Consider the following 24,737-nt stretch of genomic DNA (forward strand, 5'->3'; position numbering starts at 1 on the left):
AAAGCTTGATTTATGGTTCTGCGTTGAATCCACGCCGTAAGTACTGTACGTAGGTAGGTAAGCGTAGATAGGGACCCTATGACGTAGCCTGATGTGCACCGCCCCAGAAATGTAACTTCACGTCGTGGCGATGCAGACCGCAACAACTGGGATTGGTTTGATTGGCCCGCTTGGCCCACTTGGCCTTGGCCGGGTTCTCTTTCTCCAGAGAGTCTTTGCCGTCGTGCTCGGCCGCCAGAGGGATTCTGCCTTTGCTGCTGCTAGCAGCCCCCGGGTCCCCGAGTTCCTCTGTCCTCAGTTCCCCGGTCCCCGAGTTCCACTGTCCTCAGTTCCCCGGTCCCCGAGTTCCACTGTCCTCAGTTCCCCGGTCCCCGAGTTCCACGGTCCTCAGTTCCCCGGTACCCGGGTTCCACTGTCCTCATCTCCCGAGCCCTGCTGTCACCTGTTCCAGCGTACCTATTTTTGTTCTCCCTTACCTCTCCATGGGTTTGCTTTTTGACCTTTCTGATCGTCCCTCTTCCAGACCCCCTCCGCCCTCCCTGGGTTGACTTTTTGCTTTTTTTTGTCTAGTGTCAGATCATTGTTCTGTATTGGATTGTGTGTTTGTAGTCTACCTTTTTGTCTCTGTGTTCCTGTTTCTTGTGATTCCTGTTTTTTTTTTTACTTCCACTACGTTTTGGATTACTTTTACCTGCTGTGTTCAGGACTCCTTTTGTTTGTATGGATTTTATTGTATTAAATCCTCAAGCTCATCACTGCCTGCTGTCTCTGCATTTGGGTCTGACATGAATACCTTAACAACGGGAGACGTAACAGCTGTATGATAAGACAGTGCTGCTCAGCCTGCCAAGGCCATAGAGAAACTAAACACATTTTGTCTCTGTTTGAGACATTATTTTGTTAACCTAAATATTGGAAACAGCTAACAAAATGTAATCCAATGCAACACCACAAACTACAGTTTTTTTTTTTCTTAATTGGACTGCATTACTTTCTAAACATGGCTCTATTTTTGCTGGTTACTCACTTTAATGTGATAGCTACTGTGTAAAATTAATAATTTCTGAATTTACAATTTAAGTCAGTGGAGACTGATGTAGACTGATGTGCCGTGCTTACACTTTAAATAACTTAAAGAATAATAATATAAAAGCATAAGTATTTTGATGGTTGAGCAAAAGCTCACACAACTGAAGATACTTATGGAAAGAGGCTGCTATATCTTGCTTACTTGTGTATACCTACGTATGTGTTGAGAGCTTTACATTTTAAATTCTACAGCAGTCAGAAATTGCCAGGCTGTATAATAAACCTGCTAACAGCCACTCAAACACTAAGAGCTTGTTAAAATGGGTCCTAGTGGGAGGGACCTGACACTTATTGGCTCTCTGCTCCATATATCAAACTGCAGAGGGCTAACCGCTGGGTTCATCGCCTCTGTATTTATGTCTTTTACTTTGCTTTAACTCATTTTCTGTCCTCCTCTATCCCTCTTTTGCTCTCTCCATCTCTCAGGAGATTTGCTATCATAACAGATGTCGTGCAGAGTAAAACTCTCAAACTAAATTTGCCCCAGTCGCCTGTCTGCTCTGCCCTGGTTTTTTGCTTTGCTCCTGTTGTGATGAATATTTTTTAAAGGAGAACAAGAAATAAAAAAACATGAGCACACAAAGCCTGAAATGTGGGGTCATGATACGTGCACTGTTCAAGCTTGTGACATTTTACCAGACAAAAGCCAACACTCAGACTACACATGTCGGACCTGTACAATAATCCTTCCTTTTTCTTGCGGTCAGTTTCCTTCTGTTCCCTGGCAGAACCACTGAATGCCCTACTGCTCCAGTAGAGCAGCTTAGCGGCCAACAGTACAGAAGCCTGTGGCTGTAAAAGGCAGGGTGTGGATGAAGCAGAGCAAGTGTGAAGCTGCTATAAAAGAGCAAAAGGCGCTTGGTCAACCTAGTGTGAATTGATCAAATTTAAAGTTTAAAGAGTTAGAAACACTGGACAATGTTACATGTTCTGTACTCTCTGCAGATGGAGAACTACAACTATGAACTGGTGTTGCTTTATTTAATCACTACAAATAAAGAGGATAATGCTTTTTTTAAGACTATTTTTTTGATAATTTTTTGGCATTTATTTGATAGAACTCAAAACCCGGGCCACTAGGGCTGGGTACCGAACTCAATACTTTTTAGGCACTGACCGAATTGCATCTAAAGTATCGAGTATCGAAAAATGCCTCGCCATTAGATACCTAATCTAATTTCAATACATAAGGAGTAAATCTCCTCAGCGTCAGTGAGCCAATAAGCATGCTTCTACCAAGATCTAATAACGTTTGTGATTGGCTGTCTAACGTTACATGTCGTAGAGGCAGGCAGGAAAAACTTTACGTTACACAGAGACGGGGCTCACGTAGTAGGAGCTGAAAAATAAAAAGATTTGTGCCGTAATGTGTAATGTTTTAATTTCTTTTTGTTTTATAACATCGGTATAGAAAAAAAGTAATGTTTAGGAACTGGTATCGAAGTCACGGTATTGGTAACGATACCCAGCCCTACGGTAGCCTGGCTCCGCCCTCCTACATACTTCCACTCAATTTTCATTTTCCTTCAGTACGCCGACTGGGTTTGCGGTATATGCAAGGGTTTTCTTCGGCCAATCTTTACCTGTCCAATCAGCGAACAGAGGGAGTGGCTGAGAACGATGATGTTGAGGTTGTGCGCTAGTTTGAGTTGTAGTTCCGTAATGGCAGCGGAGAAAGATGCGAGCGAAGCCATTCGGTCCGTTGTGGCAACGCTGCCGAATATCCAGAAGTTAAAGCCCGAGCAAGAACAATCTTTGCTGAGTTGTGTTGGTGGCCATGATGTTGTGGCCCACCTCCCCACGGGGTTCGGGAAAAGTTTGATTTTCCAGCTCGCTCCGTTAGTGGTGAAGGACAGTTGCAATCAAGGGAGGCAGCCTCATCTCCAGGAGATGTTATGCATGGTTTAAGCTTGACCCCTGGGAGTGCCAGCTCAGAATTCGGTTAGTTGTTGTCTGAAATGTCAAGATGATGAGAAATCACCTTGGCTGAAGGAAGGTTGACCAAAACAGGATGGGACTGCTCCAAGGTATGAAGGCGGTGAGCAGGTTTTATTGGGTTCTCACATTTCTAACTAATCTTTGCTTTTGCGTATGATGCTCTAAGCATCAAAAAAGTATGATGTAATATGTCATATGTAAGCTATTGTTGTCTTCTTCCTCTTTTGTCAAAGTTCAATTGCAAAAATGCCACAACATCATTAATCAAGAAAAGACATTTGCTGCTCCCGGCTTCACAAATATTGTGCTTTTCTCCGTTTTATCTTCGTAAATAAATTATTTTATGGTTTTTTTTCCCTGTAGGTTGACATCACCTTTGTCACTTGGACATTGTTAGTAATTGTAATGATTTTGACTAAATGATTAGATGAAAGTTTCACACATTTTCAAGTCCATCTTAAAACAATAGTCAAGTGCTTATATAATTATTGAAAGAGGTTTTTTTCTTGCTGTAATTATTTCTCCTGTTCATACGAGCCATTTGAAGATCCATTTTTAATGCACTTCCAATGTAAGTGATGGGAGATAAAAATCCAAAAGGTCTTCCAAAGGTACAGCCTTTTTTAAAAGAAAATCTGTCTTCTTGTTACTATTCCTCCACTGCAGCTTAACAGGGAAACACAAAGAGGACATTTAATACTAAGAAGATTGTAATTTGGCAAGATATCAAATTGATTTGCCTTTTCCACCGATCGAGGGCTGTGGAATTTGTACCCCATTACTTAGGTTGGAAGTACATTACGAGGGAATAAGGTCTTAGAGAAAGCAAAACCTCTTTCCTCATTCATATGGGCACCGGAATAATGTTTTACAACAGACTTGGAAAATTGGAAACCTATCCTTTAATCCATTCACTGAACACATTTTACTGTTTAACATTACTTTCAAATTAAAACTGATTAAAATTACTGATGAGGCACTTCTCCCCCCAACCTTTTCAAGGTGAGGCAAATGCACTGATGTGCACTGTCTCACCCATTATGTCCTCTCCCCCCTTTTCTTTTGCTTCAACAGTGACACAGTCCTTAATATCCAGCAGGGCTATCTGTGAGACCATATGCCCACAGCAGGAACCCTGAAGAGGCTGGCAGAGGGCCCACTCTCAACCAGCAAATAAATAATGGGCCATTATGTTCAATCATATGCTGAGCTATAAAGGTCTAAAGCTCAGAGCTGCAGTATGCAGCATGCAGAAGGAAGAAACAACAAGAACAGAATAGAAGGGTGTACTTTTAACACTGCTATGATACTATCAATTGCTCAACAGCAAACGTATCTAGTTACATTACTCAGCGCCAGCAAAGATGCTTTTAACAATTGTGTTGACTTTGGGTCACATTGACCCGTTTTCAATTTTGGTTTTATATCAGAAAATATGGGATGTAGAAATAAGTGCTGAAAATGTGCAGAAGAAAAATTTAACAATTTAAAACGTTGGAAAAGGCAAAAACAAACTGTGAAAATAAGGCGTCAGAAACGTCAAAAAAAACACAAGCGTTAAACATCTTCAAAGCCTCCTCACCCACACGTCACGTCTTCTGTATTAACACATTTAAAACAATATAATTTAACACTTTATCAGTGTATAGTTTGGAGCATAGACTTTAAGATGGACAACATGACAGCTCCTCAGAAGTCAAGCCAAAATATCACCCCCTAGTGGCCGGCTGCAGTTTACGTCATAAACCCGCCCGCTCCGTGTTAGTAGCGGGACATGGGTCAAACTAAAAAAGTACACATCAAATAAAAAACATTACAGATGGTTTCTGTCATTTTAGGTAGTTTTTAATCACATTGATGTTTGTTCATGTGTTTGTTTTTTTCTGATAAGTTTTCATTATGTTGTTGGCAATTTAGAAAACAACATTCACTGATTCCAGCTTTGCAGATGTGAGCATTTTTTTCTTTTCGCGGTTTTACATCAATGTACATTTTTTATTATATATATAAAAAGCAATCAACGAGTCCCCTTGGGATCTGGGAACATGTGACAGGTATTTTACAATAAATTTTGACATTTTATTTTTTATTTTATTATTTATGTATTATTTTTATTTTATAAATAAAGCAAACAGTCAATAAAGCCAACAAAATAAGATTAAACAATACTGAAAATAATACTTAGCTGATGCCCTAATATAAACATGCTGTTCTTTAAAAGAAGTGTATTACTGGGCTCATATTATGCTTTTTGGCTTTTTCCCCTTATTTGTTATTGTTTCCCTTTATTGTGTTATACATCTTTTTTGAAAGTGAAAAAGCCCAACGTCCACCCAAAAGAGACTTACCATCTTCAACAGAAAACAATGTTCACAAACTGCTCCAAACAGCTCTATTGTAGTCCAGCCTTTACTTCAGAGACAAATGTGCGTCACTTTGTAACACACGTTATAATGCTCGCCTAGCTGCTAGCATGGCACACCCTCATACTCTGCAACTGACTGGGTAGTAGTCCTTACCTAAGTACTGCCCATGTGTGACTCCTAACAAAGATGGAATAGAAATGTGATGCCTCGCTCTGTAGCTAAAACAGAGAGCTCAACACACAGGGTGAAAAGAGGAGCTGCAGCAATGTGCAGTACAACAAAAATATGGTGTTTTTTGAAAATTAAACCATGTAAACCTATTCTGATATAACCTCTAAATACAATTATGAACCTGAAAATGAGCATAATATGAGCACTTTAACATTGTGTATATTGCATGTCAGTACTACACAAGAATCCACCTGTTACACTGTTTTTCTGAGGTGTAATAATGGTACTGTGCCATCACTACAGGAAAACTATAGAACTGCCATCTGGAGCAATATTTGCTTCCCTTTATGCTAATTTGCATTTAAAGCAGTGAATGGATATTTCAAATTTTCATTTCTTCTGTTTTTTTCTTCTCTACGGCCGGCAGGTAGATAAATCAGTGGGAGGCCAGAGGTAAAAAATAAAATAGGATGTTTTTTTATTGGTGAAGTCAACGACCGCAAGAGTGTCGTTGCCTGAAACAAAGGGTAATTGACACTATGGCTTACCTTGCATGTTGAAAAAGAGAAGACAGAACAACTCAAGGAGCATGCCCTTGCCATCTGTCTAATATAGCTTTGTAATGATGTGACTCTTTGAGCTGCAAATTAGTTGAAGTGACAGCATAATGGACCCAAGTGAAGGGAAAGGGAGAATTTTAGATGAAAACAAAGGATTCTTACATTCCTTTTATGCCCACCAATGCTCTGTATTAGTCTCTTATTGGGGAAAATAATCTATTTAGACTCGTTTGTTATGCAAATACATTTAGGTGGTGAAGTGTTTCATAATGCGCCAGCCTTCTGCTTCTCTACAGCTAAAATAAATTTACGTTTTTTTTAAAACATGTCAGTGTTGGCAGCTGCGGAGGAGAAATAGTGATTATAGTTAAATGTTTGTTAAAAAGGTGCTTTAGATGTTGTTTGACTGTTGTTGATATAAACAATATAGTCATTGAGCAGGTTGTACAGCGGGCAACACTCACAACATTCGATGCCTATAAGCCATAGCATTCCCCTCAGAGGTCAGACAGCAGCACAGATTTTCCATGTCAAGCTTAAAGCTCCTATAATCCCCTCAGCGCTACTGAGAATTGTAGTGTCTCTCAGCTCATTGTTTTGTTTTTGGTCGTTTGATTCACTCTCACTGCTCTCAACCTCATTTCCAACACAGGCAGCTGTTTTCAGCAGCAGAAAAGCACTTACTGACCGTACAAAAAAAAAAACACTTAAACTGACCGTACACTACCTGCCGAGCTTCAAATGACAGGCAGCCAAAGTTAGCCACTACTCTGGTGAACATAGTGGAGCATTAAGCAGCTAAAGAGCCATATATTTCCCTCAGAAGTTGGTGGAGAACAAAACTGAGCTAAAAGAGGAGTGAATATTGGACTTTGATTCATCAGGTGGACAGAAATAAGACTTTAAATTAATGCTAATGTTGCTTCGTATCTGCTGTATGTATTAACAAGGAATTGTTAGCACACAGTACATCAACTTAATAAGGTAATAATATGTAAATGTGTTTACAGATTGTTGTGCTGCCCTGAAGTGGCCCCCACCAAAAAAAGATTACCACAATTCAAGGTTTACATTGTATGTACAGACACCAATGTATTCTCTACATTTTAGGATCAATTAAGGGTTTCAAGTTTTTATGTTATGGTCCTGGAATCAATTACAATACTGCAAGCCAAATAAGGTTTGTGTATATATGTATGTAACCCAATTGAACAGTACTGGTTTTGCTACAGCCAGAACTTTAGACTTTAGATTTAGCTTGAGGACTTGGCTGCCAAAAGATGTTTACTTTTCAACCCTTCACCCCTGAACTGTAAAATCTTGGAACAATAGAAAATGAATAAGACAGTGTCAGGCAGCCTGAATAGATAGTTATTTGGCCTACGCATTGTAGGGACTGTTTAAGTGTGGTTAACTGTGTAAGTACTTTTAATACAGCTTTGAATGGAAAATGTTCAAATGCTATGTAACTGTAATGGACTTAAAAAACTTGCATCTGGACTTGTGATTTGCAAATGAAGACTTGTAGTTGACTTAGTTGTGCCCTACTTGAGACTTACAATTGGGACTTAAAGATTAAAACATTTTCAAACTGGGTACAGCTGCAGATACAGCATAAACTATTTTAGATCATGATGCACAGATAAAATCCACATCAGACAAAGATGTAGCCTACAATGTGAACCAAACATTTGGTATAGAAATGTTGTCAATAGTATGCATTGAAAAAAGCTATCTTTCCTCAGTAACTGACGTGACTCATCACAACAAGTTCTTCCTCGAATACAAGAAGAGGATTGTGAGTTGTGTGAAAATTCACAGCCAAGGTGTGAAGACGATTCATAGTTAAGGATATATTTTCACACTTATTAATCACATCTCAGTAAATATTGAGCATTGATGTTTTGTTAAATTACTTTTTGAACCACTGAAAGCTGTAATACTGAAGTTGAATAGCCTGGGTATGGATAACCGATACTGATTAGTTGTTAATAAAACCGATAACTGATATTTGGAACCGATATGCATGTGAAAATGAAAATCTTTAAGTCAAAATTAAGATTTTGGAATGTGGAAAGTTACAAAATCCAACACAAAACTTTGTTCAAATGCTTTAAGCAATTATTTAATAAATTAAAAATGTTTAACATAATACAGAGTTAAAGATAGTCAGATAGTGTTGTGGGCAGGACACTAAGTCAGAGTGAGTGGCGAGTGAAACCGAAGCAGAGGGACAGACACAGAGCTGTAGCAGAGCCAAGGTAGCGCACTTTTATAATTAATTAACCTTATCGGCTATCAGGCAAATAAAATGCCAATACAGATAATCTGCAAACTGCCAAAAAATGAACTGATAATCGTCCAGGGGGCGATAATCGGCCTATCCTTATACCAGACTGATCTGAAATTGTCTCTTGATGCCCAATTCGCTGTGGGAAACACAGTGCCAGAACCCAAGACTCTGAGTCTCTCAACAAAAAGGCAAATATTCCCACAGGTTCCAAGTACCATACGGAAGAAATTTTATTTTGAAACAATTTGAACGCTGGGTGGAAATAAATATTTAGTACTGATGGGAGGCCCTGAGGAAAAATAGACTGGGAAACACTGAAGTAAAAGCCTCAGGACTGGTGAGATGGATCTTCTTCCAGGCTCCCACTTTTCCCCAGTTCAACTGTCTGTCTGTCACATTGATAACCTGTCACCAGATGAATATAGAAACCACATCTTTAAAACATGAGCTGGCAGAGGATGGTGCAGGGTACGGTATGTGTGTATATGTATGTGTGGCGGCAGTGCTCCGTACGTGCAGAGTCTCATCTGCATTTCTCTTAGCAATAAGTGTGTGATAGGTTTCCCAGAGGAGATCATTTGTTCATCATTAGTTGCGCACACACACACACACGCTCATATCGAACATATCAAACAAAGTCATGTTAATAACAGCATCTAAAAACAGGATCAACGATGTTTAACCTTTAGCATTCCCACAAGATGACAGATGGTGCACAGCACGTATGTGTTCAGGCTCCGGGGGAAAAGGACCAAAATAGTTTACGTGTAGGAGCAGAAATGATATGTGCAGTGGAATCATATCTACAGTGCATATTTTACATGTAACCATGCCTCATCAACACACAAATTCAGGATTTCTAAATTAGGCTCCGACTACAGTAGCAGCTCTTGCATGAAAAAGACGAAAGAAATTAACTCCTCGACCCCTCGACACTCAACACTGACACAAATCAGCAAATTCTGTGACAGAGCCTGCTGCTGACTGGGCTTTTGGTTCAGACACAGATGACTTTGCCACCACTCCCAAGCCTTGTTTGTGGGATATGTAGCACTTATACCCAACAAGATTTGCTGGGTCAGGGTTTGCATTGACTTTCAAAATGACAGGGTCAAATGCTGGACTACTGTACTGCATTTTGGGCTCTATGAAAAGGTATAAATCCTGAGGGAATGTAAAGGTCAGTGTATTTGTGTGCAGCATAGAAGACAGCAAACAGCTATAGCCAGAGTGATGTATTCCTTATACTTTTGTTTACGGATGCCACAAGATCATTTGGTTGCCACCAAATCAATACCAAAATTCTGAAAACATGACTCGTTTTTCTACAGTACGGCAGGTCCCGTAGGTACCAGGGAATGCAAATCTTCCGAACATGACATGGGCAGCATATACGCCTACAAGTGTTTTAGTCTGCCGCTAAATGCCCAAGAAGAAGAACGTCGACCAGCCCGGAAGACAATTAGCTAACATTAGCGCTTGTTCCAGCAGAGAGAAACAGACTAAACTAAACATACTTGCTGTTTGGGAGTTCCAGGTGAACTCATGGAAGATATTATTGTATGCTAGCTGTGTGGTGATGCCAGGCTTTGGAGCAGTGGCCTGTGGGTCCAGCTTACTAGAAATATCACTCCCCTTCCGCCTACCCCTTAAACCCCTCCCCTCCAAATCAGTGACAAAAGAGGATAAAACTGAGAAAAAAAAAGATTAAAAAAAAGAAAAAGTGACACGAAAGTCTATTTGGTAAATGTGATGTTTTTCACAATTATCTGATATGTCATAGGCAGAAGAGAAGTGTGACAGTGGACACAGACCAGAGATAATAGCACTGACTGTGTCAGCAGTGGGTCTATTATACACCATCAGACTCAGATCAGCTTATACATCAGTTCATTAAGCACCTACTTACCATGAAAAGGCCACCATGACCACAAAACAACCCACACTGTACCTGTGTCTCTCCTCTACATCTTAACCTCCTACCTCTCTCTCTCACACACACACACACACACACACACACACACACACACACACACACACACACACACACACAGCGTTCTGTTTAATCAAAATAGACTTGCCTTTCAACACATTCACATGTCTCATAATGGGGGAGACTCACTACAGAGCCTGTCATTACGTGCACCATTAAAACACAGCAGCGGACTAATCTAGCGCTTCCATAAGGGACAACAGCAGAAGCAGCAGCAGGAGGAACAGGAGGAGACGCCGTAAAGGACATGGGAGCGGAGAATGCTGCAGGAGGCACAGGAGACGAAGGAAAGGAATGTGAAGAGGAGGAAGTCGAAAGCCGGCGAGGTAGAGGACTTGGAAGAAGATGTAGGAGAATAAGAAGAGGAGGAGAAGGGGAGATCTTGAGCAGGAGCAGCAGAGGCAAGAGCAGCAGGAGCTGCTTGGCGAGGATCAGCAGGAAGAACAGAAAGCAGGAATGTCAGAGGGGTAGCCAGAGCAAGGGATGCTGCAGGAGCAGCAGGTGAAGCGTAAGAAAGAGCAGCAGGTGGTGCAGGACATGATAGGAGGAACGGCAGAGGGACATACATGGACAGGAGCAAAGGGAGAAACAGTAGGGTTGCTTGGGTAGGATATCAAGAAGAAGCAAGGAGGTGATGACTGAGGAGGAAGTGATGCTTCGAGGAAGAGCAGCTGGAGCAGAATTTAAACTGCAGCTGGAGATTATGCTTGGAGAGTTGCAGGAGCAGAAGCTGATGTTTGGTGATAACGAACAGGAGCGACAAGTGATTATTTGGAAGGAACACTAAAATAATCAATAGGTATTGCTCTGAGAGGAGCAGCAGGAGTAGTATTTGTGAAAAGACAAGTGATTCTTGGGAACGAGCAGCAGGACCGTGGCAGTGTTTCCCCCAGAAACATTGTTTAACCCGGTGGAAAGTGTCTATTTATTTCCGACGAGGGCCCGGCTCGGGCCAGTCACAGACTGATGGCAGCATTAATGTAGAGCCAAATTGTTTCTTTGAAAACAGAATCACGGACGAAATCGCGAAATTGAGAATTTAAAAAAGCTATAATACAGATTGCATAGGGCCCTACATTAAGTCAGTGCTAAAAGCTAACTGGGAGATTTGAAAATATGACTACGTCTAAGTTTCCCATCGAGCCGCTCCACTGTAACTGTAGTTTTTAAAAAATTGTCTTAAAAATGCACTAAACAATAATTCTCAGTGGCTTAGGCCCAGTGGGGGGGCAACTTCAGCCCAGTGGGCCACCAGGCTTACTGGGGGAAACCCTGGAGATGCTTGGAGAAGAGTAGAAGAAAGAGCATGGTTGCTGAGAGGCTGGAAGAGGATGAGGTGGATCTTAAGAAAGAGGAGAAGTAGAAGAGCAGGAGTAGAATTTGATGCTTGAAGGACGAGGAACAGGAGGTGATGATTAGCGAGAAGCAGCAGCAACAACAGTGATGCTTGGGGAGAAATGGCACAAGGAGCAACAGCTAATGCTTGGGGAGCAGCAGGAAGGGGAAGCTTGGGCTCTGATACTGCGTGAGGAGCAGCAGGAGCATCAGTCGGTAATCCTTTGGCAGAATTAGCAGGAGGTGATAGTTGGTGAGGTGCAGCAAGAGAAGCAGGAGGTGATGCTTGGGGAGGAGTAAGAGAAGCAGGAGTATAATGTGATGCCTGGAGTGAAGCAGTGGCACATGCTTGGAGAGAATTAACAGGAGCAGCAGTGGGTAATTCTTGGGGAGAAGCAGCAGCAGTGAGGTATTCTCAGACAGGAGCAGCAGCTGCAGGTGATGATTGTGAAGAAGCAGGAGCTGATTCTCTGTGAGGAGTAGGATTGGGCTTCGAGAACCAGTTCCAACTTGGAACCGTTTCAAAAATTGGAATGGTTTAGAAAATTTGGTTTCGAATCCGATCATCGGTTCCAAATTTAACACGCGTATGTTTTGGTTTCCGTAGCGGCCACTGTACTTCCAGGCGCTTGTTGTGTCGCGGCAATGGAGCACAGCAAGCGGCGCTCTAAAGGGTGGCTTTATTTTACGTTGAAAAAGCCCACTAAAACTGTAAATCACCGTTCAATCAAAATAAAATTTTCCTCCGATCTGTGAAATAAGCACGTGACCCGTTTTAACTCCACCCATCAAAGGATCGGAATCGAGAATCGATAAGAACCAGAATCGAAAGGAAGAATCTGAATCAGAATTGTTAAAATCAAAACAATGCCCAACCCTAGTGAGGAGCAGCAGGAGTATGTAATTATGATTCACTTTGAAGCTCCAGCTGAGCAGCAGCGAGTATGTTATTAGCAATACTATAGTGCACTAAGAAGGGAAAAACACAGTCATGTCTGGCAGTGGCGCAAAAAGTAGGTATGCACAATATGCGGCGCATAGGGGCGCAGCACCATGGGGGTTGCCAAAGCGATGGTAAAAAAATAACAAAACAAAATATTTTAATTATTTTTTTGGTATTTTCTATATTTAGCTGTAGCTCTATATTTGGGCGTTTCTAAATCATTTACAGCTAGCTTAGAATATGCATAACCAAGGTTGCGGAGCTGAAAACTGGTAAATATAAGGTAGCATGTACAATAAATGACAAGAATCTGGAAAACATAACTAATGCAATAACTCTGGTTTACCATGGAATCATGCATAGATTTGCTACCAAACTTGGAGGCTTGCAAATATTCATGTTAACAGACTGGCTAGTGTTTGCTAACTTAATGCAAACCAATGTTGATAGCTACATTTAGATAGTGTTTAAACCTCATGGTACCAATCCCATGCATGACATATCTCAATTTTATTAAGGTAAAATAACGTAAATATAAGGTAGCATGCACAATAAATGACAGGAAGAAAAATAAATAAATATTTAAAAAATATATATATTTAAAATACCTAATGTGAATGTAATTTCAACAGCAGCACAACCTTACTGCATAATAGTTGTTTTATCTGATGCCATCACTAGGCTGATTTAAGAATTGGACTGAGGCTGCTATATTTAACAGTGAGTTAATTTCATTCAGGTGTGAGGATGGTGGATCAGGAAAGACAGGGGAAGGCAACAGGTAGGTCTAACATTAGGTGGAAGTGTAGGGGGAGCCACTTGATAACGGATTCATTTCTTAATATTATTAATATGGAAAAAATAATAATGAAAAATCTATTACATAATGTTTGTTTGACAATATGTCTTAGTGGAGAAGAACACAGGCAAGGAGTGAATGAGACAGACATGAGGTGGGCTATGGCATCACGTAGAGATGAGACCAGTGATGACATCAGGTAGGAGTTCTATTAGTTAGATCACATCAAACTAAATGTCCAGTATGGTTTGAAGTTCTGCTGACCAACCTATTCACTGTGTCCTTTTTGGGGGAAAAATAGTGCAGACAGAGATGGAAAGCCCCTCACCACTCAAATCACATCAACCAGGGGTGATGATTAGGTTGCCACTTGTCACAATTTGGTTGCCAAGGGCAACCGTTAATGTCGCTGATATACTTCAAAATAAACTGTTGATAGTGCCAAAATTGTTGCTGCATACCCCTCTGACAATGGGTAGTTGCGCCCCTGATGTCTGGTACTAAACACCACACAATATATGATACAGCATAAACATATCATGGGACCATTACAAAGTGCAATTAGATTTAATATCATAATAATGTAATGCTCTATGATTAATAATGTTTAATTTGGAATACACATGCCATTTCATGCTTGGTAGTATTTTGCATGTGTTTTATGTTCCTCAAGATTATTAAAAGACAATTAAATGATTGTATAAATGTAGAATAAACATTTTCAGAAGAGTATTGAGGAGCAGTAGCAAACAAAGCCTGCAGGTTACCTTTTCTTATTACAGAAATGTGTGCTGTGACTCATGGGCATTTAGTGTCTTCAACCTCCAATAAGACACAGCTGCATTCCTGTACTGTCCAAAATTCCACAGCTAAAACTGGTAAATTAACCCTCATATCAAACCCCCAAACTAGGGTTGCAAAGGGTCGGGAAAATACAGAAAAAGATAAGGAATTATGGAATGTTTGCACAATTTCAAAAGCGTATTTTGTGTGTATTTAGTGAATTTATTTGGGTGGAAATACACAAAAACAAGACTGGTTGGTTAAAAGTATGCCCATTTAATTGACTTGCACTAGTGCACTGTCTGAGCCAAATGACTGCATGTTTTCAGGTAAGTTTTGATTATGTCACAGGAGTGTATCTATTTTATATTTTTTCTATGATATTTCAGTTAACCAGCAGATAAAGCAAAGTAGGCTACACAGTTTATAACTTAACACCTTCTGCTAGTTTTGTTAGCTGGCTGTTACTTCGTAGGATGCAGCTTGATTGAGCATGTGAATTCATCTATTTCCATTCATATTGTAAAAATAAATAAATAAATAAATAAATTATTTGTTCACCTTAAATCCTAAGTTTGCACACAGCCCTCATTGTCGGCTCGATTTTTCAAAGTAAATTTCTCCTGCTGAACCTGCTAGATATCCAACCACATTTAACATTTCACATTGTATTTGACAGATGGATTGATTGGGCAACTTACTGGATTCTATCTTATTATCATATGGTAAATGGTTCGTTTTCTATCTGCATATGACATGGTAAAAACAGCCTGACTGCTTTATTTTCATTTTCTTTCCGTTATTTACCCTTAATTTCCATGTAGGCTATTCCCCATAAATTACCGTTAATTTCAATGGAAAGTTTCCACCTTGAAAATTCCCGGAATTTTCAAACCTACCCCAAACACGCCCTGACGAACAAGAAAACTTACTGACAATTCCTAAAGCAATCACTTAGGCTAAATATCACATTAAGTTTCAGTTTGAACGCTGTACAGAGCTCTACACAAAGTTAAACTGTATACCCTAAGTCGATAAGAATAGAATAGGATAATGAAAAAAAAAAAACGGTCAGTTGACAGGACAGCTTTAACCACAGTTAAATGAATTCGACCTTTCATTTCCATCTGAACATCTGAAATTTGCCTCCTCTTTGCACACCTACCTTCCACTGCGCACACCGAAGTCATCACACAGAGAAGCACCGCAACCCAAGTGGCCCGCATGGCTAAAATGACTGCCCGCATGTCTTCTCCCATTATCCGGCTGACAATAAAAATCCCACAAGAAACACGCTGTATTCCTCTGGTAAACAGTCACATCTCAGCCCTCAGTGTGTGTGTGTGTGTGTGTGTGTATGTATGTGTGTGTGTGTGTGTGAGTCAGCGGGGACTGAAGCGGATACACTGCTTGTGGATCTCCGCTCTCTCGACTCTCGCACCTTTCTGTCCAATCAGGAGACAGTATGGCGGATCGTAAACCAATCACCCGTTCTTTTCCACCTGACCCAAGCTGAATGCCCAATGGTCAGGTTTCCCCCCGCGCCGGCATGGTGGCTAGGGTGAAGAGACAGCGACACCCAGCGGTCAAACGGCAGAACAGCTGATGGTGATTTAACCCCCCCGACTTGTGCCTCGTGCCTCTTTATGACAGGATAAGATTAGAGTTGTGGTCTTTAAGCACGGTGCAATAACAATGTGTAACTGGTAAGGTATACGTAATAAATAAAGGAATTTTGACAATTTACTACCCAAGTCCATTAAAATAAAAACCTACTATACTTTATATAGGTTCCTATAGGCTATATATGTACTCTAACTGAAGTGATATTGGGCATTGTCAAGCCACAATTACATCGCTTTTCAAGGCACACAAATCATTATAATCATAGCTTTCACACATTTTTACATAACTGCAATATATAGTGTTAATGAATAGAATGAATATATACATTTTTTTATTTCTAATTGTTTAAATTAGTTGAGCTACTCTACAATCTTCCCATGTACAACTGCAACTGCAGAGGTACCACCTGGGGTACAAGTACCCCTTGTCAGGAATCACTGCTCGGGTGCCCTTAAAATAAAAAAATAAAAAATGCAGTGCCATATATATTCTGCCCTACATTCTAGAAACCTTACACGCACTGGTGCCCCATGACGTGCAGCTAGTGCCTTTTTTTTTTTTCACCCCTGCCCCTCAGATAGCCAGAGTCCCCCACTGCCTGTGTAGATGTATCATGGCTGTTGAAAGCATGGCTGTTGAAAGCATGTTGAAACAGAGTAGTGTTTCACATACGGTATGGCAGTTATAGGTATATGTCATTACAAATATATTAAACACAGACCAACCAGTAGGCCTAATTACTTCCAAAGCCAGACACTGCAACATCTGAGCATGTCCAGATTTTTGGAAATTTATTCTCTCTGACTTTTGAAGTCTTCATAATCACAACCAACATTAAGGTCCCGTTCTGTGTGTGTAGGGCCTACACACATACAGTATGGTTCAGCCACACATAGCTTTACACTTTTTGTGACTTAAAAGATCTCCTCCCAGTACTGTGTTTGATTGACTTTAGTTTGTTTTGCAGTGCCTGTTCGGCAGGACAATTTACTTTATTAATCTTATAGGCCTTTTTCACAGCAGACATTTTGAAAAGTCACAGCAAGAAAGCCATACGTGTGATAATAACATTGATAAAGGCTGCAATCTATTCAGCTTTACCATTGATGACCTCAGCGCGGCTCCACCAAACTTCAACCTGAGAGGTCTAATCAGCCAGTGTAAGTGAAAACACCTGTGGCGGTGTGTCAGGTCTTTAATTAGTTAACCTCCCAGTCTATGGGACCAACGTTAACCCTTTAACACCCATTGCCTTGTTGGAGTCGGTCTATTTAAATTAAAGTGCTCATATTATGCTAATTTTCACCTTCATAATTGTATTTAAAGGTTGTACCAGAATAGGTTTACATGGTTTACTTTTTAAAAACACCATATATTTTTGTCATACTGCAAATTGCTGCAGCTCCTCTTTTCACTCTGTGTGTTGAGCTCTCTGTTTTAGCTACAGAGTGAGGCATCTCACTTCTGTTCCATCTTTGTTGGGAGTCGCGCATGCACAGTAGCTAGTTAAGGACTACCAGCCAGTCAGAAGCAGAGTATGAGGGTGTGCCACGCTAGCACATTGGCGAGCATTATAACGTGTGTTACAAAGGGACGCACGTTTGTCAGGGAAGTAAAGGCTGGATTACAATAGAGCTGTTTGGAGAAGTTTGTGACCATCTGTTGGATATATGGAGTCACTTTGGGGTGGACTTTGGGCTTTTTCACAATGTAAACCTATAACATGCACAATACAAGTTATATAACACAATAAAGGTAAGGGAAAAGGCCAAAAAGCATAATATAAGCACTTTAAAACAAAAGAGCTATTTTTGATCATGAAACTTGTTTAAGACATAGCCTAAGGTTTTCATGGATTTATTACACCACTGGACTGCTCTGGATTGGGGGCTCTTTTTTGAAAGTGACCACAATGACGGCAAAAAATATGTTCACATCTATCCAACTTTCAATACCTCCAAGCAGTCCGTGAAAGTTCTTTATATTCCCAGCATCCCACAGGATGAACAGTGGGCGATGGTAAAAGGTTAATTACTTAAACGAAGCAGTATTTCCTCCTAGGTGACATTTAATCCAGTTTCTCTGAGAATGTCATTATAAAACTGATTGTTTCTGACTCAGCTTTTAGTGCCTCAGCGATCCCTGGCTTCACGTTACCTTACATGAAAAAGATTTAAATGGATTCTGATGTAGTAAGGTATATACAGTAGGTATATACATTTTAAATTCAGGGAAAAAGAGATAATCTGTATTGGAATGGTACTCGGTACTAGCAGATACTCTGAGTAGAGGTATGGGAATTGGTATCAGGATAGAACAAGTAGGTGCATCCCTAGTAGGAAGTATGATAAAGTTTTTTTTGGCCCTCTACAACAACATTCTAAAAGTTTCAATGACAACTGCAGTTTGTAAACTGAAAACGTTTTCAACCCCCGATGGCCTTGGATCAATTTGCTCTTGAAGTTTCTCGCCTCCTTCATCTCCTGCAGCTTCCTGTCTCTGACACTGTGTCTGCAAATGGAAGAAACTGCTAAACAACACAACAGTAAATGTATCATTGCTGTGACACTGCATTTTCAACCCCAGACAGTCTATTTGAAGTCTCTCAACATGACATTTCACTTGTCAATAGCTTTCATGACACTACACCATGTACCACGACAACAATCACCTTTATTCAGTGGCTATTGCATCCTTGTACACATTGACCAGTATCTTAAAGAGTTGTGTGTATGTCTGTGCGTAAGTGAAAAGCAGACAAAGAGCGGGAGATGCTTCTTATCTTAGAGCCAGCAGTTGGAGGCATTTGAAATTGGTTAAGAAAATTAGCCACGTCTACAAGAAAACACATTAGCACTGAGTCTATTTCTTTTTAAACCAGAGATGTAGACGCAAAAATCGATTCTAGACCTGCAAGCTGCCACATGAGCAGAACAATTATGTTTAAGCTGTCTCCAGAGTTAAGATACATTTCTTATATTTGTTCAGCAAGAGTTGTGGCACCTTTTGTTCAAAGGTAACTCTCACCTGGGGGACCCAAAATGTTGGTCATGGACAGACAGCTCATCAGCTCAGAGTGCTGAGAGTCGATAAATCTTCCTCATGTCTAGACAAGTCAAATCAACAGTGTTGTAAAACTGTGGCTGCTACACGTGTCCTCCCACATCTCAGTAAAACTCAGACTCTACCTTTACTTCCTCATCATTCACAACTACAGAAAAAAAGACACATTTCAGGAGATGCAAAAAAAAAAAAGGGTGAATTCAGATGGATGTTCAGATCGGGTCCTCTTGATCAAAGATACTGATGTTGAGAAATAAAACATTTAAGACCTTTCCAGCATTCAAAGACATAAATGTGTAGTGAACTCTTTGTGAATGTGCCTGCTGCTCTGCTTTATTCTGTTGTATGCATCAGGAAAATAAATCATTCATTAACTCGAAACCCCCTGACTGGTGCAGGATTGTCATCCCCACACACAACATGTGGCCCCGTTTTTCTCCAGCAGGGCCACATGAGGCTTGTCAGTGCCTGTTACAAAGAGTTATATGTTTATATATAGCTGTCATGCAGCTGGCAAGTTGAGTTTTTCTAGAAAACGAGCAAAGTCAGGGACTGAGTCGTGACTAAATCCACGGGCCACAGAGCATCAGGCACAGACATTGTGAAGACAAGATCAACTGGTGCTTGGTCATAGCTCTATGGCTAATGGCTAGATTCTTAGATAAAGTACATGTTTGTAAAGTTGTATCAGACATTACAATGAGAGGAACATAGAGGCCTTAAAGGGGTACTCCAGTGATTTAGTTTTGCACTTCCATAAAGTTCGGGGGGACTTGCAAGAGACTTTTAAACAAGAGTCTATGCTGGTGGTTCAGTGAGTTCTTGGGCACAGTGGCACTTTGAGCTAATGGAGAACATCAGCAAAATAACATGCTTGCAATGACAATGCTAACATACTGAATGATGCCAAGCAGGTGGAATGTTTACCATGTTCATCATTTAAGTTTAGCTTTACTTTACGTACAGCTGAGGTTGATAGGAATGTCATTAGTTTAGCAGGTATTTGGTCATAAACCCAAGTATTAGACACATTTAAATTTTGACCTGATGCACCAGATGAACAAGTAAGTAATCACCAAAGTGATACGAATGAAACCTGCAGGGAACATGGCAATCCGTCTGATAGATGTTGAGATATTTCAGTCTGGATCAAAGTAGCGGTCCAACAGACAGACCGAGATTGCCATCCCTAGAGATATCCTGACTTTTAGTCCCTAATAATGGGTCAAGCTCCGTAAACATTAGATCCTATATTTGCCGTAACAGCAACTCTCATCATTTTGTTTGATCCTCCCTGCCTGGTAAACACCCACGTCTTTCAAACCTGATGCCCCCAGTTTTTTTCTGTTATAAAGTTCTAGCCTCCAGGCCCAAGCTGATGACATCACTATGACATCCTCAGGCTTATTTTCTCAAACATTAGAAAGCTACATCCAGAGCCACAGAGGACTTTAATACAATTTTGACTTTGATGTGTAAAATTGGTGGAGTGTCCCTTTAAATGAAGATCTAGCTTCTTGTTAATGGATGCTAATCAGCAATACCCAAATGAAATTGTGCATGGCAAAATCCACTGCCACAATCAAACAGCGTTTAATGAATGAAATGTCTGATTAAATACACTGATGAATAAAAATCAGCTTAATACACAACCCCAGTGTGTGTAAATGTGTGTATGTGCAAGAGACTTATGTGAATCAGGAGTCCCACACGTATCATTATAGTAGTGTAGACTGAAAGAAAGGCATGCCGAGTAAATTACAGTATGTATCACCAGGTAAATGTATACATGTTGTCAGTATTCTGCACATATCCTGTACTGTATGCACAAGACCTTTTTTTTCTTACTGATGCTTGTTTTTTGTTTAAATATGCAGTTACAAGGGTCATCACAAATGTTAAACATACTCGGGGCGATGTCTGCTGTTAAAAAATGTAAAAGAAAGTGTTCAGTGTAATAAGTGCTTTGGTTTGACCTACTGTATATCAGCAACTGTGTTGCTTCTAAGACTCAATTTAAAGTTACTAAACTAACTAAAGTTAGTTAAACGCAGGTGTGCGTTCAACAAGGAGTCCTCTCTAAAAATTACTGTGTCATGAAATGTTATCTGTGGAGATTTTTGTGGTTATTGCAACCACAAGTGTCAGAATAATGTGCAGTTTTCTGTCTTCACTGCAGGATAAATTACAGGATTTAAGGAAACTTTTTGTCTGTGCTTGTTCACAAGTGCTTTGATGACACTGCTTGTTTTCTTAAGGTGATGAGTTGTTAAAGAGGTGGTCATTTCACTTTTCCTTGGAAATGGTTGGGTATACAGTAAAAGTGAGGTAAAATCTCGCAATCACAACATCTCATACGACAATGTGTGATAATGTATTTGCAATATTTTAAACAAATCCTACTGAATGTATCCATTTATGCCAACACACGACTACAACCCAGATTATGGGGAGATTCATTGCCAATATAGTATTACACTGTACATTCATGGCTCAATATGGTGCCAGTCTTTAAGCTAATGTACACAAACATTTACAACTTACACAATGTTTGTTAAGGTAGTCAACCTCGACTCCAGTTAAAAAAAAAAGAAAAAAAAAGCCTTGTTGAACGCACCACATATCAGGGAACCAAACTTTTTTTTTCACTGAGCTCTGCCGCCTGCTGACTGGAACATGGAGCTAAATGGATCTGCTAAAGTGTCAATAAATCATTATCAATATCCCCATCATTATTTTCATCATCAACAGCCATCAATCTTTTTGACTTCTTCGCCTTTCTCATCTCCGTCTTCCTCCAACAATCCATTGAAACCAGCTCAATAAACTGAATCACACCCAAACTAAGACACATTAAAACTGAGCAAAACTAAATAAAGAATATTGTCACTGTCAATTTTGCTCCTCTTGGTCAAATAAAATGTCGTCCATTAATTCCCCCAAGATGTCTTTTTCCTTTTTTGGCAAATTTACCTTCCAATCACCCCCCCCCCCCCACAAAACCCCTTTTTGTCTGTTGCGTGGTTCAGCCCTCCTTTAGACTTAGAGTCTGATTTGAGGCAGCTGCGGTCCATCATCGCTGAAGCAGCAGGATGGTCAATGGGAGCAGGAGTAGGAGGCCACAGATGCGTGTTTGAGACGCGGCTGTGCCTCTGACTCGGTTGTTATCTGGCGAGTAGGCATACAATCCCGGTCTGTTGCGAGGACACAGACCACCTACGCACATCCCGCTTCCTGAGCCGCTAATGTCATCACCTACAGAGGTAAAAACAGATTGTCAAGAAATATGTCACCTTCAATTGCTGCTGATAACTTTTCCATTTGTACGTGCTTACTGAGTGGTTATTATGAGTTATTTGACCTACATGAATTACATCAATGTTTTATTATTTATTAGATAGGAGTATTTTAGTCTCCTTTAATACAGGGAATCAGACCATTCATGCAGTGGAATATGTGCATGAACGTGGGAGACTGATGACTTTGTATATGGCAAAAATATAACAGAATGGACAATGTGTGCCATGTAAAACATTAACACTAGAAAGTACTTTCAGTACAAATATTAGAAAGGGACCCACTTGCATCCTGGAAGTCCACATCGTTGCCCTCCAGTGCGTTTTTCAGCCTGTTGCTCATGATTTTGAGTTGCATGATCTGTTGCCTGATGGTCATGTCTGGCTTTGTGATGTCAAGCTCTACTTCTGGATTATTGATCTGATTGGCCAAGCCATCACCCATCACCTCTGGAAGGTACCTGATTGGAGGACAAGAGGGACAGGGGAAGAATGTGTGGCAACATAATTAGAGCAGTTCTGGCTTAAAGGAACACGCCGACTTATTGGGAATTTAGCTTATTCACTGTAACCCCCAGAGTAAGACAAGTCGATACATACCCTTCTCATCTCCGTGCGTGCTGTAAACAAACCGGGAACTGCCAGACAGGTTCCAGCATTACTCCGCCCTAAGTACTTAGCCTAGCACAGATCCTGCAGGTAACTGGTTCCGTTGTTTTTTAGCCTACTGCTCTATAAATCACAAATTGTGACAAAAGTGACAAAATAACGAACCCAACTTGTTCCTATTTACATGTTGTGGTTTGTATAGTCAATAAGCGTTAAAAAACAAAAAAACACACAGTCTAATATGAGACACAGACATCTTCTAACAGTAAACAAACATTTAGAGGAACTATATTCTTGATGGGACAGAAATATATATATTTTAATGGGAGGAAGCATATCACTCCGCCCGGTTTGAAAGTTTTTACTATATTCTTCCAGTGCCTGAAATAAAAGCTAAAAAACACAAGTGTAATTATGGTCAGATCTTGGGCCTGACTGATGGGGAAGTGATATTGATAAGAGTTGTGATTTACACATCTACAGCGACGGCTATTTGTTTCGCCAGCTTTCCTTCCTGTTTTAGGAAGTAGCGACTGTATTGCGTTTTCCCTATAAAACCGTGTCTGTGTTCTTCATATTTATGTAGAATTATAGGTTGCTCTTCTCATGTAAAATATGGTAGATGTTTGCGATTGGTCATGCTGTGCAAACACCGGCTCTTTTATGTGATTGAACTAGTTGTTAACCACCGTCGTGACACAGCTTATGCAGGACAGCGGTTGTTAGGTTAGGTGAAGCCGGGTAACTGAAAGAAATCCAGGGCATGTTGATCTTGCTTCGTAGTACAGGCCTCTGGTCAGCAGATACAACTCACACAAGCAAACAATCACACACACAAGCTTGTGCTTCTGCGTTTGTGAGGACCATAACCCACTGACAAAAGTACTCGAAAGTACAATTGTTCACTCCCATAAAATTGTTGAAGAACAAAAACACAAAATTTTTGAATGATTGCTCAGCCCTATCCTGACCCTAACCAATCTCAATCTAATTCCAACTTCAACCTCAAAACCATGTCTGAAATGTTAAATTCATATTTTTTCAAATTAACACTGGTCATTAAGAAATCATTCCTAACATACTTTTAATGGAAGAGATGGGGGACAAAATTCATAGTCCTTTTAGTACAAAAAATAACTGTTTAGTATAAAATTACTCCTTTGCACAACTGTGATTTTGTCCCCCGTGTCTTCCATGTGCATTAGGAAAGGACCTCTTAATGGCCAATATTAGGAAGAATTATAATTAATGCAAGTAAGACCTGCCTTTAAAGAAGTGAGAAGTGAATAAACAATGTACAACCATTTTAAACTACTCCAACAATACATTTCATCTTCCACTCTGAGAATTTATTAGTTATAATTTTGTGTTTGATCTCTCAAGACATCCACGAGATGTCGCTGTAGATCTTCAAACAGTAAAAATGTACTCTGCCACATCGACACACACATCATATTTCCTCAATCTGTCCCACACAGTCAGTGATTCATCTATATTTTATGGCCTTTCTCACATTTCTCTCTCACTCACACACAAAACATATATATAGGCCCATATATATACATTGCATTAAATTGTTCTATTATCCATTTACACACAGATTATGGGAGGCTGGAGGGTGTAAAGTGTGTGGCTATGAATGCTAGTGTTGCAGAACGTGAATCTGCACAGGATTTGGAATTTCTGTGTATGTGGAAGCAATGTCAGTTCAAATAAGTTTCCGTTCACCGCTGTTTTCAGTTTGTCTTAAAAGAAATAGCTTGCTGCCTCTTTTGTTCTGACACAAAGGATACAAATGGCCTTCAACGAGATGCGAACTGGCCTGTATCATAGCAACTTATACTCCTGACAGTCTCTTCTGGCTTTTAGGTGC

At 40.2% G+C, this 24,737-nt stretch overlaps 2 protein-coding genes across 4 annotated transcripts in view; both read right to left on the reverse strand.

The window, feature by feature from the left end:
* Nucleotides 1-15,691, reverse strand: part of LOC114561052 (ephrin type-B receptor 1) — a 95,723-nt gene extending 80,032 nt beyond the window's left edge. For all 3 annotated transcript variants that reach the window (XM_028586707.1, XM_028586708.1, XM_028586709.1), the window contains exon 1: nucleotides 15,436-15,691. In XM_028586707.1, the coding sequence (XP_028442508.1) occupies nucleotides 15,436-15,529 (94 nt within the window). In that variant the 5' untranslated portion in view covers nucleotides 15,530-15,691. The remainder of the gene's footprint in view (nucleotides 1-15,435) is intronic.
* Nucleotides 15,692-21,970: 6,279 nt separating this feature from the next.
* Nucleotides 21,971-24,737, reverse strand: part of gpc1a (glypican 1a) — a 38,682-nt gene continuing 35,915 nt past the window's right edge. The window contains exons 9-10 of the mRNA XM_028587794.1: nucleotides 22,541-22,716; nucleotides 21,971-22,214 (exon numbers count right to left, since the gene is read on the reverse strand). Coding sequence (XP_028443595.1) covers nucleotides 22,033-22,214; nucleotides 22,541-22,716 — 358 coding nt within the window. The 3' untranslated portion in view covers nucleotides 21,971-22,032. The remainder of the gene's footprint in view (nucleotides 22,215-22,540; nucleotides 22,717-24,737) is intronic.

The sequence above is a fragment of the Perca flavescens genome, chromosome 9, assembly GCF_004354835.1.
Source record: "Perca flavescens isolate YP-PL-M2 chromosome 9, PFLA_1.0, whole genome shotgun sequence".
NCBI classification, from domain to species: domain Eukaryota; kingdom Metazoa; phylum Chordata; class Actinopteri; order Perciformes; family Percidae; genus Perca; species Perca flavescens.